This window comes from Camellia sinensis, unplaced genomic scaffold, assembly GCF_055761805.1.
Source record: "Camellia sinensis isolate YWXY unplaced genomic scaffold, ASM5576180v1 Unanchor1, whole genome shotgun sequence".
In the NCBI taxonomy this organism is placed as follows: domain Eukaryota; kingdom Viridiplantae; phylum Streptophyta; class Magnoliopsida; order Ericales; family Theaceae; genus Camellia; species Camellia sinensis.
Window position 1 is genome coordinate 8658692 of NW_028128987.1, and position 16654 is coordinate 8675345.

Genomic DNA, 16654 nt, shown 5'->3' on the forward strand with positions numbered 1-16654 from the left:
ATGGTTTTGGACTAAAATGTAATCATTAACACTGCTAACTATAAATATGAAATGACTATAATACCCTCAAATCTAATATTTTTTGTTATTTTCTTCATCTCTCATCTCATACACATAATTTATAATATCTAGTATTAATTCAATTAAATCACAATTAATTATAAATTCTTAATTTTTTACTGTTTATTTTATATTAATTTAATTATATTTTAAATAAATTCTTAATTATATTTTATATTTTAGATCAATTCTTAATTATATGTTAATTAACATATTAATCTAATTTTAAGTTTAGAGAAAATAGAGACACAATTGTTCTTTTGTTGTATTAATTTCATTCTAATTTTTCATAAAACAAAACTCACTCTAAAAAATAGCGTGTGTAATACACCTTTCATTAGTTTGGATAGAAAAACTAATAGTGGCACTTTAGTCTAAAATCACATGTGGACTTTTTGATTATTTTTGAACCTGTTGGCTATGTATTTTGTATAAGCTAATCACAGCTTAATGCTGCTCAAAAAGGGTAATCTGGGATATCAATACAAGTCTCTAGTTAGCGACAAACACATGGCAGCTTATATTGAAGAGTATAAATAGAAGAGAAAGCCAACGGGAGGGCCTAGACTCAGATCCAGAAAACCAGTTATTTACTTTATATTTTTTCCAATTTTTACATTTTCTGTTTTTCAATTCCTGTACCGCACTTCAATTCTTAGGAGTAATTCAAAGTAGTTTGTTGGTGTAAAACCCTTTGAAGTTGTGAAAGTGAGAAGGTATCATTGTAAGTTCTTACTAATTAATGAAATTCAATTTAGAAAACTGTTTTTATCTATTGTTATTGTCAATATCTTCAATTTTCTCTTAAGTAAGGCCACCAGTAAAAGTCCTCTTCATTGAGACTGAAAGAACTTTAACATAATCGTCTGATAATTAGTTGGCAATTAAAATTTCTATAAAGATTAATTGATCCTTATTAGCATACTTAAAATTACATTATTAACCTTCGAAAGTAAAAAAAAAAACCAACAGAACCGTATGAAGGTAAAGTGTTCCAACCACAAATTACAAGGGGTAAACTGAATTAAAATAAAAAAAATAATGACAAATACATCACAATAAAATGATCTTACATCAGTTTTAGGGAATGCTCATTCTTAAAAATAAGAAATAAAAAATAAAATAAAAAATTAAAGAATTATCATTTCATTCATTCTCGTTCCAATATTCTCGTTCCAATAAACCAAATAAAGGACTCCCCTGTACTTCTAAAATTACAGACAGCCTTTTATTATCTAAAATAGTCCCGTCTGCCTTGATTTTAGGATACTAATCTTCCCATCTTTTAGTCAACCGTTTTTGACTAATGGATATTGCAAATTTCATAAAATATTTTTTCATAATACCCATTTTGCCCTTATACACTACCACCTCCTTAAACCACCCTCCAACTTGCATTGCAATTTAAACACATATATTCTATTTTATGTTTAGTTTTGGTGTTCATAAACATTATTGTTGCAGAACACCATGAATTATTTATAACAAAGGTAATACAAAGTGTAATTAACAAACAAGTTAATCAATTGGAGATCCATCATGATCGAAAAGAAATACGGAAAGGATGATCAATTTCCTATGAGTAATGTCATATGTAAATATATTATTTGTGAGTTTGATTATTATAAATAACATATAATTCAATATTACAAGAGTCATAATTATAAAAAACAAAATTTGAGTTATAATCAAATATCATATAATGTATAACTAAAAAATTCTTAAATCATAATTAAAATAATTTTATAATCAACTTCACAATGTATTGTAACTAACCCATAATAAGTTATAACTATTGAAATAAAAATCGTAACTACATGTCTATATAATACACACTCCAAAAGAATTTTCTATTTCCTACACATATTTGATCAAATCAACAAGGAAAAGAGAGTTGGTGGTTCAATTTCGAAGATATATATATATATATATATTTGATCAAATCAAAAATATAGTGATCTAGGTTTTAATCTGACCTTTATATTGTTCCAGACTCGGGCTCCGTGGTTGTTTGTTGCTGTCTATGCCTTATTTCCTTCCTTTAATTCTTTGAAATTGAGTTTTGGGACTTGTTGGGTGAGTTTAAAACAGGTTGGTTGTTAATTGGTATAAAAGATTGTTGTCCAGATTTTGGCCTCTTCGCTCAAGTAAAGCTTCTTGCACTCGAGCGAGTCTTGTGTGACTTGCCTCTTCGCTCGAGCGAGGTTTCGTGCGCTCGAGCGAAAATTGAGAGTCTTCAGGTTTCTTTCCCAGACGTAGCTTTTCTTGGAAGATGTAAGTTCTTCGTTTGAGCGAGACTTCTCGCGCTCGAGCGAGCCTTGTGAAATTGTTTCTTCACTCAAGCGAGATCTTTTGCGCTCGAGCGTGCGTCTGCGTCGGTGGCAGACCTGAAGCTTTTCATTGTGCGCTTGAGCGACGCTTCTCGCACTCGAGCGAGGTCCTTTATTGTGCCTGGTCGCTCGAGCGGCAACTCCTTTGCTCGAGCGAGCCTCGGATATATCAATTTGCAGCAATGATATTTTGTATCACTCTTTGGTCCATTTTTCACTCAAAACCCTAGCACAGCTCCATCTCTCACTAAAACTCTCTCTCTCTCTCTCTCTCTCTCTCTATAAATACCCCATGATCTAAGGTCTTTCTACCCTAATCCTTTTGTTAAAAAGTTAGAGTATTGCGTGGGCTTCCATTTGATCCGAAAAGGGTGAAATTTGGAGCATCTTTGGGTTTCTTTTTTTTCTCCTTTGCTCTCCTAACTTTGAGGTAGGGATGTTCTATACCTTGTTATGTTGTTTAACCTAGGTATTTGTCATTTTGAATATATGAAAGGATTTGAGAGTGATTTGGGCAAAGTTAAGGTTTGGGATTCTAAACTAAAAAGAGGGGTTTTCATGTTGATTTACAAAACAACCATGGGGTTTGTGTATGATGTTCTCTAATGTTGAAATGGTGAAATTTAGACACATGGGTTGGTATTTTGGAATAGGGGAAAAATTTGCCCTAGCTTGGGTTGAATTGTTATTTTGAATAAATAATGGAATTGATGTGAGAAATGTGCAATTGGGAGGTTATATGAATGGATGGTGTAATTGGATTGTTAAATTTCTCACCCATGAAAATTTGATAAATTATTTGTTTGATAGATTTATTTATCTGTTTAGCAATATCTATTTTGGGCTATCGAGAGAGGATAACCACGATTGTTGTAGAGACTGTACGATGATTAGGTAAATTGAAACTAATCACACGAATTGGGTCATTGAATATGATAGTTTGGCTGAATTGTTGAATATGTGGTTTGGTTGGTCATTGTACATGACATCACATTTAAATACATTGCATATGTATCTTTGTTTGGGAGGAGATAGGGGATCTACTCTATTATTTGGGAGGAGATAGAGGATGGACTCTATTGGAAATTAAGTTGGCCGAAGTGTCTAAGGTGAAAGTCTCGAAATCTTGTGTATATGGGTGCTGGTTCCCTCGGATGAGAATTTCCTAAAATAGCAAAGATAGAAGTGTTGAAGTGATGAATGTATATTAAATGGTGAATCATTGAGTTGTAGTCTCAATTTGGATTGATTTGATAAAAATGATCTATACTCATGAATTGATTGGAAGTGAATGAATGGAAACAGATTAAAATGTCAATAACAATGCCGTATGATCATGGAAAGAATGTGAATTATTCGTAAAGGTTGAACATTTAGCTGATGCATATATTTTAGTTAAACTTCATATATTGTGTTAACATATTTCTATTGGGTTTTGGCTCACCCTACTTGGGAAACCATTTTCAAGTACAAGTGATATGCTACTTCCAAGGACATAGCTTGGAAAGACAGGGTTGAAGGCTCTACGTTTGTTTATTTTATGTTTATGTGTCTTTCTTTCAAGCCGAGGGCTTTTAATTGTAAAGAGCTTATAATTCCCTTTTGTTGTAATCAAGTTAGCACTTGGAAAGATGTAGACCATAGGGCATTTATTTTGTTAATTCTAATTAGAGTTACATGCTATAGTTTCAAGATAAATATTTATGAAAATGTAATGCATGTAATATCTTTTGTAATGTAGACTCTGATGAATGAAAACATAACATTTTTATTATATTCGTTGACCTTATGGAGGATTGATTCATGTCATATTTTGAGGCGTAACAAAAAAGGAAAAGAGAGCTAGTGGTTCAATTTATTTAATCAAATCAACAAGGAAATGTCTGTTCAAAAATAAAAAATAAAAAAAATCAAGAGAGTTAGTGGTTGAATTTCCAATGTATAAGGTTGATAAAATCAACAAGGAAAAAGAGAGTTGGTGGTTCAATTTCGAAGATACATATATTTGATCAAATCAACGAGGAAAACAGAGTGGTTCAATTTTCGATATATATATTTGATCAAATCAACAGGAAAAAGAGAGATGATGGTTCAATATATACAAAGGGATTGGACTGTCATGCGTCCTTCATCGGTCTGTACCGTAGTCCGGTTTACTGAGTCAATTTTTTAACCTTATATCGATAATTTAAATCTTTCATGATTTATAACACGTCGAATATATTATTTTTATAAAAAATTAAATTAATTGAATAAGAAAATTATATGTTCAGATCAATTTTATATGAATTAATTTTTTTCTCATTATCAATTTTTTTTATACAAAAATTAATCCGAACGTGTGATTGTCATTATCTGATCGACTTGATTTTTTATAAAAATGATGTACTTAACAAACCTTAAAATATGAACCGTTTAGATTATCGAAACAAAACTCAAAAGTGGGCCCACTGAGTCCAACAGTACCTCTCCAGTCCGATAGAAGAATGAAAAGAAGTCAATGTCATATATAGATCCTATGTCAAGAGTGTGTATTATATGCATTTTACTATGTATTTTTGTAATAAATGTTATATATTTTTTTAGTACGAATTATGATAATTTTTGATTTAAAAATAAAATCATGTATTTTTGTGATAATGTTACATAATTTGTAATATTATTGCACATTTTGTGATTAAAAAATATTTGAATAAAAAAATGTGTAACATTATTACAAAAATACATAATATTATTACAAAATGCATAATTTCATTTCTTAACTACAAATTATTATAACTTTTATATAAAAAAAATATATAATATTTATCACAAAAATATATAATAAGATATATTTTATACACAACTTTTAAAAGGCCTATATCATAACAAACCCCAATTAGTTCCATACATTTACTACACACAAGCAGCCAAATGCAGAGCAAATCAATACTCAACCTCCATTGGACAAAACAAGGCATTACCACCTTTCCATCCATCAATCTCACCCCCATAAATTTCATTATAATGAGGGCGACTGTGTTGATTTTGTTTTGCTCACTAGAATTCTATTGTTGATGGGTGGTGGTTTTTTTTTTTTTTTTTGGTGCTCTCTCGTTTTCTTTTCGCTTTGTAAATATGTTTAAGGAATAACTGTTCTATATTTCTTAGAGGCTTAGGATAGTTGTGGAATTTAGTGTTTAGATGTAAACAGTACAAGTGTGTGAGAGTCCCAAAAAAATACTAGCTTATTGGGGGGGGGGGTGTGATCCAAACAAGTCTTAACAATGGGCCTAGCCCAAACAAGGAAGTTCATCAAGTAAATATCACACCCCCAACTATAAAAGCGAGGCACCCCAAAGAATAGAGGTATGCCTCATCTTTGCAACACAGCACACATTCATCTTCTTCATCTTCCTTCTCAGATTCAAGTTGCTAACTTTACCATTGGAGTGTCCCCGGTTGGGTAGCGCCGATTATGTCCATCTTTGCAGATCAATAGGGGTCAAGCTCATCTCTTTGTTGGATCTCTTCAACAATCAATGTGAGAGGATTTTCTAATTCTCACAATTGGCGCCGTCTATGAGAAACGTTTGAAAGAGTTCAACGAAGTAAATAGCAAACATGTTCTTGTGTGTGTGCTTACAAACTCTCTAGAAAATTTTTGTTCATGGTGAATATTGATGAAAAAGTCTTACAACAAAACAAAGCTCATGGATTCACTTTCTCATATTCGTTTTCTCTCTCGAACAATGGGTTTCACACTTTTGTTTGTGCAAGCTTCTTTTCGGCATTATAAAGAGGATTGCTAGGCCAAACTCATCCCTGAATCTTTGTTTATTTGTTTATTTATTCTTTGTCTCATAAATCTTATTTTAAAATTGATTCTTGACATACATACATGTACCGATCCTAACAATTTCTATAGACTCCAAACTTGGGTCCTTACTTTCTCTCTCTAAAAGTTGTGTGGCCAGCAAGACAACATAGTTTGCTGAGGAAAAATCGTAGAAGTGTCCAAATGGCTTGTTTGTTAATCACGAGATGTTTGGCAATTGCAAAACCCATTTCACTTGGCACTTTAGCGGTTAGTCGGCACTTTATTTGGGTTGACTAGGGGTGTCCGCGGTTCGGTTTAGGACGGTTTGCGGTTCGGTTTGGACCCGCCCGCATCTATGCGGTTTGGGAAAAAATCAACCCGCAACCGCCCGCAATGCGGTTTGCGGTTTGTGCGGATAGGGTTCGCAGTTGTGCGGGCGGTTTGCGGATTGAACTTTTTTTCAAAAAATTATTTTTAAACCTTTTTTTTTCATATTTTCTAAACTGCTCCAACATTAATAATTAATAAACTGAAACTTATAAAATAAAAAAACACAACAAATTCAATTCGTAACCTAAACAAATCATTCAAAATCTACATTCTATCATTAACTTACATTCATCCTATCCTACATTCATCATTCATAATCCAAATAAGAAAATCTTACATTAAAAATTCAACATTCATCATTCCAATCTTACATTAAAAATTCAACATTCATTATTCCTAACCTTCCAAAAAAAAAAAAAAGAAGAGTAATTGTTCATTAACTTACATTCATCCAAAATGCAAAAAAAAAATAAAAATTCATTAAGTTACATTCATCCAAAACCAAAACGCAATTAAAAAAAAAAATTGTTGTCAAACTTAAACTTCATTCAATACAAACCCATGAAATAAAATTAAAACACTTCTAAGATATCAAACTTCATCTTCATGAATCATATCCAATTCAACTTTTGCAAATTTCAATTCTAATTCCATGCATTTGGTTGATGAACCCTACACAAACAAATTGAAAAAATATAAACTTTAATCTTCAATTATAGATAGTAAGAAATGAAAAAATAAACAAATGTCTATATATTGCATCTCAATATAGTAAGAAAATGTGTTGATATGAAAAAATTACCAATGAGTAAATGGATATTAGACATCAATTATAGCATCAACATTATAGGTTGAAGTTGAAGATGAGCTTGACTCCAAAGTACCTAATTAGAAGTCAAGAAGAGAAGATTAATAAAACTTACATTAGAAAATGAATAATAATACAAATTAAAATAAAGATAAATAAATTCTCATTTACCTGAGTCATATTGCTCAAATTCTTCCACATCATCCATCGCCTTTCGAAGAGAAATTGGAAAGTTGCTTCGAAGCCAATTTTGAGTACATACAAGAGCTTCAATTATAGAAGGCGAGAGTGAACTACGAAATGGGTCAAGAATACGTCCTCCCGTACTAAAAGCCGACTTCGATGCAACGGTAGAAATAGGCATGGCCAACACATCCCTAGCAAGTTGTGATAATACCCTATATTTGGTTGCATTCAACTTCCAATAATCCAAAATCTCAAATGTTTGATTCTTTGCAAAATGTTCAACCTCGGATAAATATTGTTCCAATTCTGACTTAGATCCACTAGTGCATCGCCCCTCCAAATAGGAATTAAATTGGGAGTCAACTAAAGAATAGGGATCATCATCATCATCATCTTCCACCATATTCACAACTTCACTCACACTTGGAAATTTCTCATTTGAAGGATAAAGTGTGACATAATGGCTATACAAACGACTCAAGCAACTCTTAACCTTGTCTACCATCTCTTCCACCTTCCTATTATCTCCAAGAAACAAATTGGAAAAACAAAACTCCAAGTATGTCATTTTTTTGGTAGGATCAAGAACCACCGCAACATACAACAACAAATTGATTTTGCTTCCATCCCCCCAATACTTGCTAAACTTTAGCTTCATAGTCTTTGCCATTGTGCTCAAAGTATCATCCTCCTCCAAAATTAATTGGTTAATTTTGCTTTTAATAACAAACATCTCTTTGTAAAAAGCATTGGAAGTAACAAAGAGAGACTCCGAAAATTTCTTGGTTGCAACATAAAATAATTTTAGAAACCTCAAAAAAATTCTACACTTTTTCCAATCCAACTCATTCGGACTTCTTCTTATGCCACCATCAACATCCTTAAAATAAGGTTCAAAGTTGGAATCCACTAACTTCAATCGGTTAAAAGCCTTCTCATACTTTTCGGCGGCCTCTAACATCAAATAGGTAGAGTTCCACCTAGTTGGTACATCTAGGCATACAAGAGCTTTTGAATCAAGTTTGAGTGTGGCCGCACACTTCTTAAAAACATCATGCCTATGAGGACATATCTCACCGCAAGTCTAATGTTGGCAATAGAATCATCCATTTCTTTCAACCCATCACTCACAACGAGATTAAGAATATGTGCACAACAACGCATATGAATAAACTCATGTTGCAAAATAGTCCCTTTCCAATCTTTGGTTATCGTTTTCAAATATTGAATGGTAAGATTATTTGAACTAGCATTATCAACTGTTAAGGTGAATATGCTATCAATGTTCCACTCAATTAAACACGACTCAATTTTTCGACCCAATGTTTCTCCTTTGTGATCCTCAACTTGTTGAAAATTTATGATTCTTTTTTGAAGTTTCCAGTTATCATCAATGAAATGAGCAATCAAACACATGTAACACAAATTCTGAATAGATGTCCAAGTGTCCGTAGTAAAGCAAATTCTACAACCCTTCATGGCCTTCTTTAACTTATCCATTTCATTCTTGAATATGTTGAGCACTTCTCTAGATATGGTTTGACGAGAGGGAATTGGTGTGAATTTGGGTTGCATGACATTACAAAATCTTCTAAACCCAACACCCTCCACAAATCTAAATGGTAACTCATCAATGACAACCATCTCCGCAAGAGCCCTTTTACAAGTATCAAAATTAAAAATTGTTGCTACAACCTCAACACCCTCTTCATTTTGTTTCGATTTAAGATTTAATGTTTGTTGACCATCTGTATCCCTATTTGGATATTCTTTACAATTGGGTGTATGACTCCTCAAATTGCTAATCCCATGAAGTCTAGAGTCAGCCATATACTCTTTCTTACAATATTTACATACGGCTCTACGCTTCCCATCGGTCCCTACAACCTTGTCAAAATGATCCCAAACTGTGGATGATGCTCTCCCCCCTCCACCCTCACTCTTTCTCTTTGGGGGTCTAGGAGGCTTAGGTTCAGGTTCATGTTCGGGTTCGACTAAAAGGGGATTCATTTGAGAATTAGAGGATTCCGGAGGTACAAGATTGATTGCGGGAGATTGAATACTATCCTCCATTTAAACTGGATTACAAAAATAGTTAAGGATTCAATTTTAATTCAATCAAACAGATTAATGCAACAGATTTAATCAAAAATTCCCTAAAACTCAATTTTACATGTAAATCACATGTAAATCAGTTTTTATAGGCTAACACAAACACAAACACAAACTATCAAGAAGACTGGATTAACTCTTCTTCCTTGCACATAACACAAACTATCAAGAAGACTTTTGAAAAGTTGAAGGTATATAATTAGGCAATCTGGATATCATATTAAATTCAAACAGGCTGTGCAGTTATGCAACTGCAATGCATTAAAAGGAAAAAGTTCACCTTCTAGAAGAAAGACATTACAGGAGTTGGAATCATCATCATAATTTATGTATTACATATATAAAAAAAAGTGATCACAGAAACTTAAAATGGCCATGTATTTACATGCACTTTAAGGATGAAAACTTGTCCACAATATCAGCATTATGACTACTAAAATGCACTTTAAAATACAACTTGGTAGGCATTTATAGGCCAGCATTATGACTACTAAAATGCACTTTAAAATACAACTTGGTAGGCATTTATAGGCTAAAATGCACTTTTAGTCGTTTTTTATTAAAATTCAGTTTTTGATTAAAATTCCCTAAAAACAGACAAATTTAAAATTCCCTAAAATTCAACAGATTTAATCAAAAATTAATTCCAAAAAACAGAATTTTTTTTAATAACAGATTGAATTCCAAACAGATCTATGAAGTTGCAAACAGATCTATGAATTCCAAAAGTGTAAACCAACACAGACAGATCTATACAAATTCAACACAGACAGATTTAAATCAACACAGACAGATCTAAATCAACACAGACAAATTTAATCAACACAGACAGATCTATACAAATTCAACACAGACAGATTTAAATCAAAAAATCTGTTGCTTAAATCAAAAATTAAATCAAAGATTATACATTCCAAACAAACAAACACAGACAGAGATCGGGGCGAGAGAGAGAGAGAGAGAGAGAGAGGCTTACCTGTGAGAGAGAGCCGATCGGTGTGGATGCAAAACCAGAGAGTAAGAGACTGAGAAGAGAGAGTGAGGGAGATGAGATAGTGAGGGAGACAGATCAGAGTCAGAGATAGACAGATCTTATATGTTCGAAAAAACCGAAGATCGGGGAGAGAGAAACATAGACAGAGATCAGAGAGAGGGGCTTTACCTGTGTGCGATGAGGTCGATCGATCGGTCGATCTTGTGAGAGAGAGATTCGATCGCTGAGTGAGTGCACAGATGAAAATCGCGAGTGAGAGTGAGAGAGAGACCGAGAGGAAGAGAGGAGATAGATACAGTTCTGATGAATGAGTGATGAGTGAGTGTGAGTAGGTTTGATTAGGTTAGGGTTTTCTTTGTTTTGGACGATCAGATTTAAAGGGGCAAAAAAGAGGTAATTTTGAACGGTTCAGATCAGATTTAAAAAAAAAAAAAAAAAAGAGTTTTATGTGGACGGGTTGGGTGGGTGCGGGTCAAACCCGCAACCCGCCCGCAACCCGAAATTTACATAAAATCCAAACCGTACCCTACCCTAATGTGTTTGCGAAACCGCCCATACATGCGCAGTTCGGATCGGGTAGGGCGGTTTGGGCGGTTCGGATGACCCTATGCCCAGCCCTAGGGTTGACCATCAAACTCAGCAACAATACCTTTTTCTTGGTGACTTGTTTGTTCGGCTCACAAACAAGATGTTATACGCCGATCACGGCTCACTCTTTCTCACACTATTATCAGCAATCTTTAATGTTTGGTGAGCCAAAGGTGGCGTCGCCGACCAAGTGTTTCGGTAAATCAAAGAGCCAAGATGAGCTGTCAACCATTACCAACCAAGTTCTTAACAAAGCCAAATAAAAAGAGATGCCGACCAAGTGTTTCGGCACACTGTGAAGCTAAGAGAAGTCACTGACCAAGAGTTCCGGTACATCGAAAAGCCCCTACATTCCTGGAAGATATTGATCGACACCCATAACAAGCTGTAGACACTCCATTTTTGACCATCCTCAAGACTTGGACGTCATTGTTTGAATACTCGATGATCATCCATGCTCGTGTTTGTTTTGAGTTCTCGGAGGTCTTGGCTACGCGCCTTGCCTCAAGATCTCTCAACTTGTCTATTTTGTGCTTGGTTGTGAACCAAACACTTGTGTTTTTGCTTCTAATGGAAGAGGGAGGCTTGTTTGCCATGCCCTCAACCCACTGGCCAAGGCTTGAGGCCACCGGCCCTGTTTTCTTTCCATCGGTCAACTGCATTGGCCGATCGGCACTGTTTTTGGTCGGCCGGCTATTGTGTTAGTCGATCGGCCATTTTTGCTGGCCGAACCCTGTTCATCTGCTTTATGCAGATATTTTATGCCAGCTGGATTAGCTGGCATGCACATTTGCTCCCCTCCATAGACGTGTATGGAGGGATTTGCCTATTGGTTTAGCTTGCTTTGGAAGCTTTGTTATTGAACTTCTATAAAGAGAGAGCTCCTCCTTCCTCCTCAGGGGTTCAGAAATTTGCCTTAGAAAAGATAGATATAGCCTTGTATTTATCTTGCCTTGTTTCTCCATTTTTGAGCTTCAAAAGTGAATTTTTGTCTTACTTTTGCACTTGAACACCTAGCATTACACCATCCTTGGGTTACTGAGGTATTAGAGGGTTGTTATTAGGGTTCTTGAGCTATTCTTGATCAGAGAAACCTACTGGAGCTTTGTTCTTGAAGAGGTTCTACAAGGGTGAGTTCCTTACTTTAGATACCCCTTTCTTGCTTAAGCTTTTAGCCTATCTTGCTTATTGTTTTAAGCTTAGTTTATAACTGATAAAAGTTATGATTTTTAGTGTTTAAGACCTTTGTTTAAGGTCATTTTTGTGTTTGGGGTTGTTTCCCCCCTCTTAGGCCTTGCTTGGTCTTGTTCTTGTGCTTTATTTTTAAGCTTTGAGATCACCTTGTTTAGGCCTTCTCACCACTGAAATCCAGAGAGATTTCAGTGGTGGGGATGGTGTTTTAAGGTCTTAAATAGGAGAGGGGATAGGAGAGGGTCATCCCATCTCCTTGTTGTCTTGAATGCTTACATGAATGGCTTGTGTTTGTGGCTTGCATACTTAGCTTGTTTTAGCTTTATTTCAGTGTGTATTAGGCTTTGTTTTGCCCTAATACATCTATGTTTCAAGTTGGTTTAGACATACCATGCATGCTTTCTATACTTGTCTTGTAATCCTATGATTTGCCTTAACATGCACCATGTTGTAACATGTCTTTTTAGCATGATTTTGGCTCAACTTCATGAAGCTTCTAGCTTTGTTTTAACATGCTAAAGCTCTGATTTTGGTCATTTTGATCGTCCATGACTTGCTTTGTATAGCCACCATGTAATCTAGCTTATAGGCTTTGAGTTTTGAATCCTTTGACATGCTCTATTTCGACCATTTCAGTGGTTTGGCACCACTTGTTATGCTATTTCGGTCCATATAGTATGCTCATATGCTTGCACTTGTAACTTCTTTAATGCTTTAAAGAGTCGATACGTTATGCCTCGTGAATGTGTCATTATGTATGCCACCATGTTTAGGCATTTGGGATGCCATCTAAGTGGGTTTTTGGGATCATTTTGACTTGTCATAACTCTGTTTTTGGTTGCTTAAGTCATGCCATGTTTGGCTTTGGTAGGTGTAGAGTAACACCTCTTTTGTAGTCTTGCATGTCTCATGTTTTGGCCCCTTCGTTTTAGCTTGTTTTGGCTTTGGTCATTGCATGTTTTAGGCTCACTTTGGTATGCCTTAGGACTGTTTTAGGTTATGCTTGCCATATGCTCTTTGTCTTGTGTAGCTTTGGTTCAAGTCCCCTCACTAATCTCAGGCTTTAAGCCTTGTGCATGCTATGATCATGATTTGTCTATGTGATTTGGCATCACTCCTAGCATTATTTCAGAGCATGTAATGTTATCACATTTGCATGTTTTTCATTCCTTTTAAGTGTTCTTGAAAGTTGCCTTTTATGCCTTAGTCTGTAGGCCAATTAGAATGCATGTTTGCATATGCTTTTGTCCCTCATTTCTTAGCATCTTGGCCACTGATTTGGGCGCATTTGAGAGCTGCCCATATTAGTTTAAGTCCATCTTTGCATGTTGTTACATGTTTGCCTTGCATGTTGTCACATGCTTGTTGCATACTTAGTATATTACATGTTGTTACATGATAGTATGTTGCATGTTGTTGCATGCTAACCCTATTGCATGTTGTTGCATGCTTGAGTTATTTTGCATTTGGCATGATTTTTGTTAAGTTGCTTCGCATGTTTGCATGCTAGTCTCATTACATGTTGTTGCATGCTTATCATTGGTATTGTTGTTGCATGCCTATTACATTGTAATGCTTGCATGATTATGCTACTTTGTTAAAGTTCATCATGCATGTATTGCATTGGTCTAAATATACTTGTCCCTTTACATGTTGTCACATGTTTGCCTCACATGTTGCATGTTTGTCATTGGCATTGTTGTTACATGCCTTGCATGTTTACTTGTTTAGGTTGTATGCCTATTGCACATTGCTTGTTTACATGCTCATGTTGCATTAGCTTGCTTGCATGCCTAGGTTGCGTAACATTATACATGCATCCCTTGCCTCTTGATCACACATGATAGAGATTGGAGGCTTTTATGTGTTTTTGTGCATTTCATTTGATATTGAATTGCACACTTGGCTCCTTTGGCCATCATGTATTGAAATGCGTGATTGGTGGTCCGAGGGTCGAGGGCTATACTCCTTTGAGTTCATGACATGATAGGGAGGGTAGTCGTGCAAACATTGTCTTGCAAATGTATTGCCATGCTTTGTTTGTCCTCTGCTGCAACAACATAGCATTCTGCAGGAATAGATGGTCGATCGACCATGTTCAGTGCCGATCGGCAACAAATATTTGGCCGAGAGCCCTATTTTTGGTTGATGACCAGTTTACTTTAGCCGATGGCCTCATCTTTTGGCTGGTGGCCTTACAGCATGCCCACAAGGTGGTTCAGAAGCATCCTTGAGACTTGTGCAGTTTTCAGAGGAGCAGAGCAGTGCAAACAGAGGCAACATGTAACATGGCAACGGATTTCCGAGCGAAGCCGTCCGAGCACACATGCATCCCTCACCACGAGGCCATTTCAGCGTTTTAATAACTTAGACTAGTTATTTGTTTCGATTTGGTTGCGTAATTAATTAATTAGCTTGTTAGTTGATTAGTTAGTTGATTTGTATTATTCTTTCGGACCCTCCGTCGAGAGGGCGAATTTGTAATAAGTGTGTGTGCGTGTGTGAATGTCTTCCAACCCCACGTCTTTATCCCTTTTACTTACCTGCTTTTGATGGTTAGATTAGGGCATGTTTCAATTAGCATACTTATGCTTCGCATGTTTGCATCCATTCATTCGTATTGCATGCACCAGCTCGGCGCATCATACAAACTGCATTGTATTTCAATAGCAAGTTGAATACATGTATCGATTATTGCATTTCACATGCCATCTTAGAATAGCCGAGCCTATTTCTAGTTGCATTTTGCATGCGTTGCATTACCCATCTTAACATAAACTAGGATCATGCATTGATTACTAACTAGTTGTTGTTTTGGCTCGGAGTACTAGGTAAGCTTTTATGCTTTAGCATCCTTGCATGTGTGTGAGTGTTGCCATGACCGCATGCTTGCCATGAGGCTAACTGCTTATATGATATAATTGCCTGAATGCTTGTGGGTGAAGGTTAGATTACTTGAATTTGAACAATTCATTGAAATGCGAGTTTTAAGCCCACTTGAGAGTGGCAAAATCAGGTTTTCTTAAGCCCACTCGAGGGTGGCAAATTCACGTCTTAGCCTACTTGCGAGTAGCACTATCAAACCATTTTCAAATAAACAAACACGAAATGTTTTGTTCCAATTTAGGCGATCCGGTCTATACTTGTGTGTTGTGCGCATCACATAGTAAATTTTTTAGGCTAATAACCGGAATAAGAACGCATATGTTTTCAAAACAAAATATCATGCTTAGTACATGTCGATCTTCAATCGAGCGAGCGGGGGTGCTCATAGATGACCTTCCCCAATCGTACCCAAGTTCCCGAGCCGAGGCAACTTTGGTGATGACGGACACGTGGCCTTAGGCACGAGTTAGGGTTTCCTAAATTTCCCAAAAATAAAATATTTAGGTGGCGGCTCTGTATCTGGCAAAGCAGTCCATGTTTGGCACTTCTTTCTTAAAAATCAATTTTTCAAAACGATTTGCCAGATTTGGACTCTTTGGTGATTTATCAGTCTTACATTGCACTTTGCAAGATCAGATTAAGAACCGTGACATTGAGTCCGAACTGTAGTAGCATGAAGCCCAAGGGCGCGTCTACACAAGCTTGCCGTGTCATCAACAATATTGTTGCGATCATAAGCTCACACTCAAAATCCGACTATCACAATTACGCTTACTCGGCAAAATCGAAGAGTCGACTTACGTCAATAAAGCCCAACGATGACACTACCATTGGACAACAATATATATATAGATATATCATGAATGGCTCATGATATTTCCTTAAGCTTTTCATTCTATTTCCCTCTATTTCTCTAATGTAATTTCATGACTTCATTGTTTACATAAAGCTGTGCACTTCATTAAAAATTTTGCGTGATATAGTTTTATAGATATCTTGGTACAATAGTTGAGACAAGGTGCCGACCAAAAGATTGGCACAATTGCAGACCTAAGTGTTGTCGACTAAGCTCTCAACAAAGTCACATTATAAATGAGACGGACCCAGGTGTTTTGGCACCAATTACTCGGCATGCCACTCAAGTTCCTTGGTTTTCCATGGAATTAGTTGGGTTTACTCACAGGTTTTTCAACAAAGGTTGTTTGGCAATCCAACAAGGTTGTTCGGCCGTTCTTCAACCCTTCTCGGCATCACTACAACTCACCCAAGCTGCCCAACATCGTTGCAACACAACTCCGTATCTCTGTAACCCAGTCAAGTGGCGACACAACTTGCAGAAGGCTACTCGGCATGTCCACGCATGGATCTTT

At 35.8% G+C, this 16654-nt stretch overlaps 1 protein-coding gene across 1 annotated transcript; it reads right to left on the minus strand.

The window, feature by feature from the left end:
• Nucleotides 1-7338: 7338 nt before the first annotated feature.
• On the minus strand, nucleotides 7339-8474 carry LOC145814070 (zinc finger BED domain-containing protein RICESLEEPER 2-like). Its single transcript, XM_082910594.1, has 2 exons — nucleotides 7499-8474; nucleotides 7339-7403 (listed from the first exon to the last, which is right to left on the minus strand). The coding sequence occupies exons 1-2, from the start codon at nucleotides 8472-8474 to the stop codon at nucleotides 7339-7341; spliced, it is 1041 nt and encodes a 346-aa protein (XP_082766720.1).
• Nucleotides 8475-16654: the final 8180 nt, after the last annotated feature.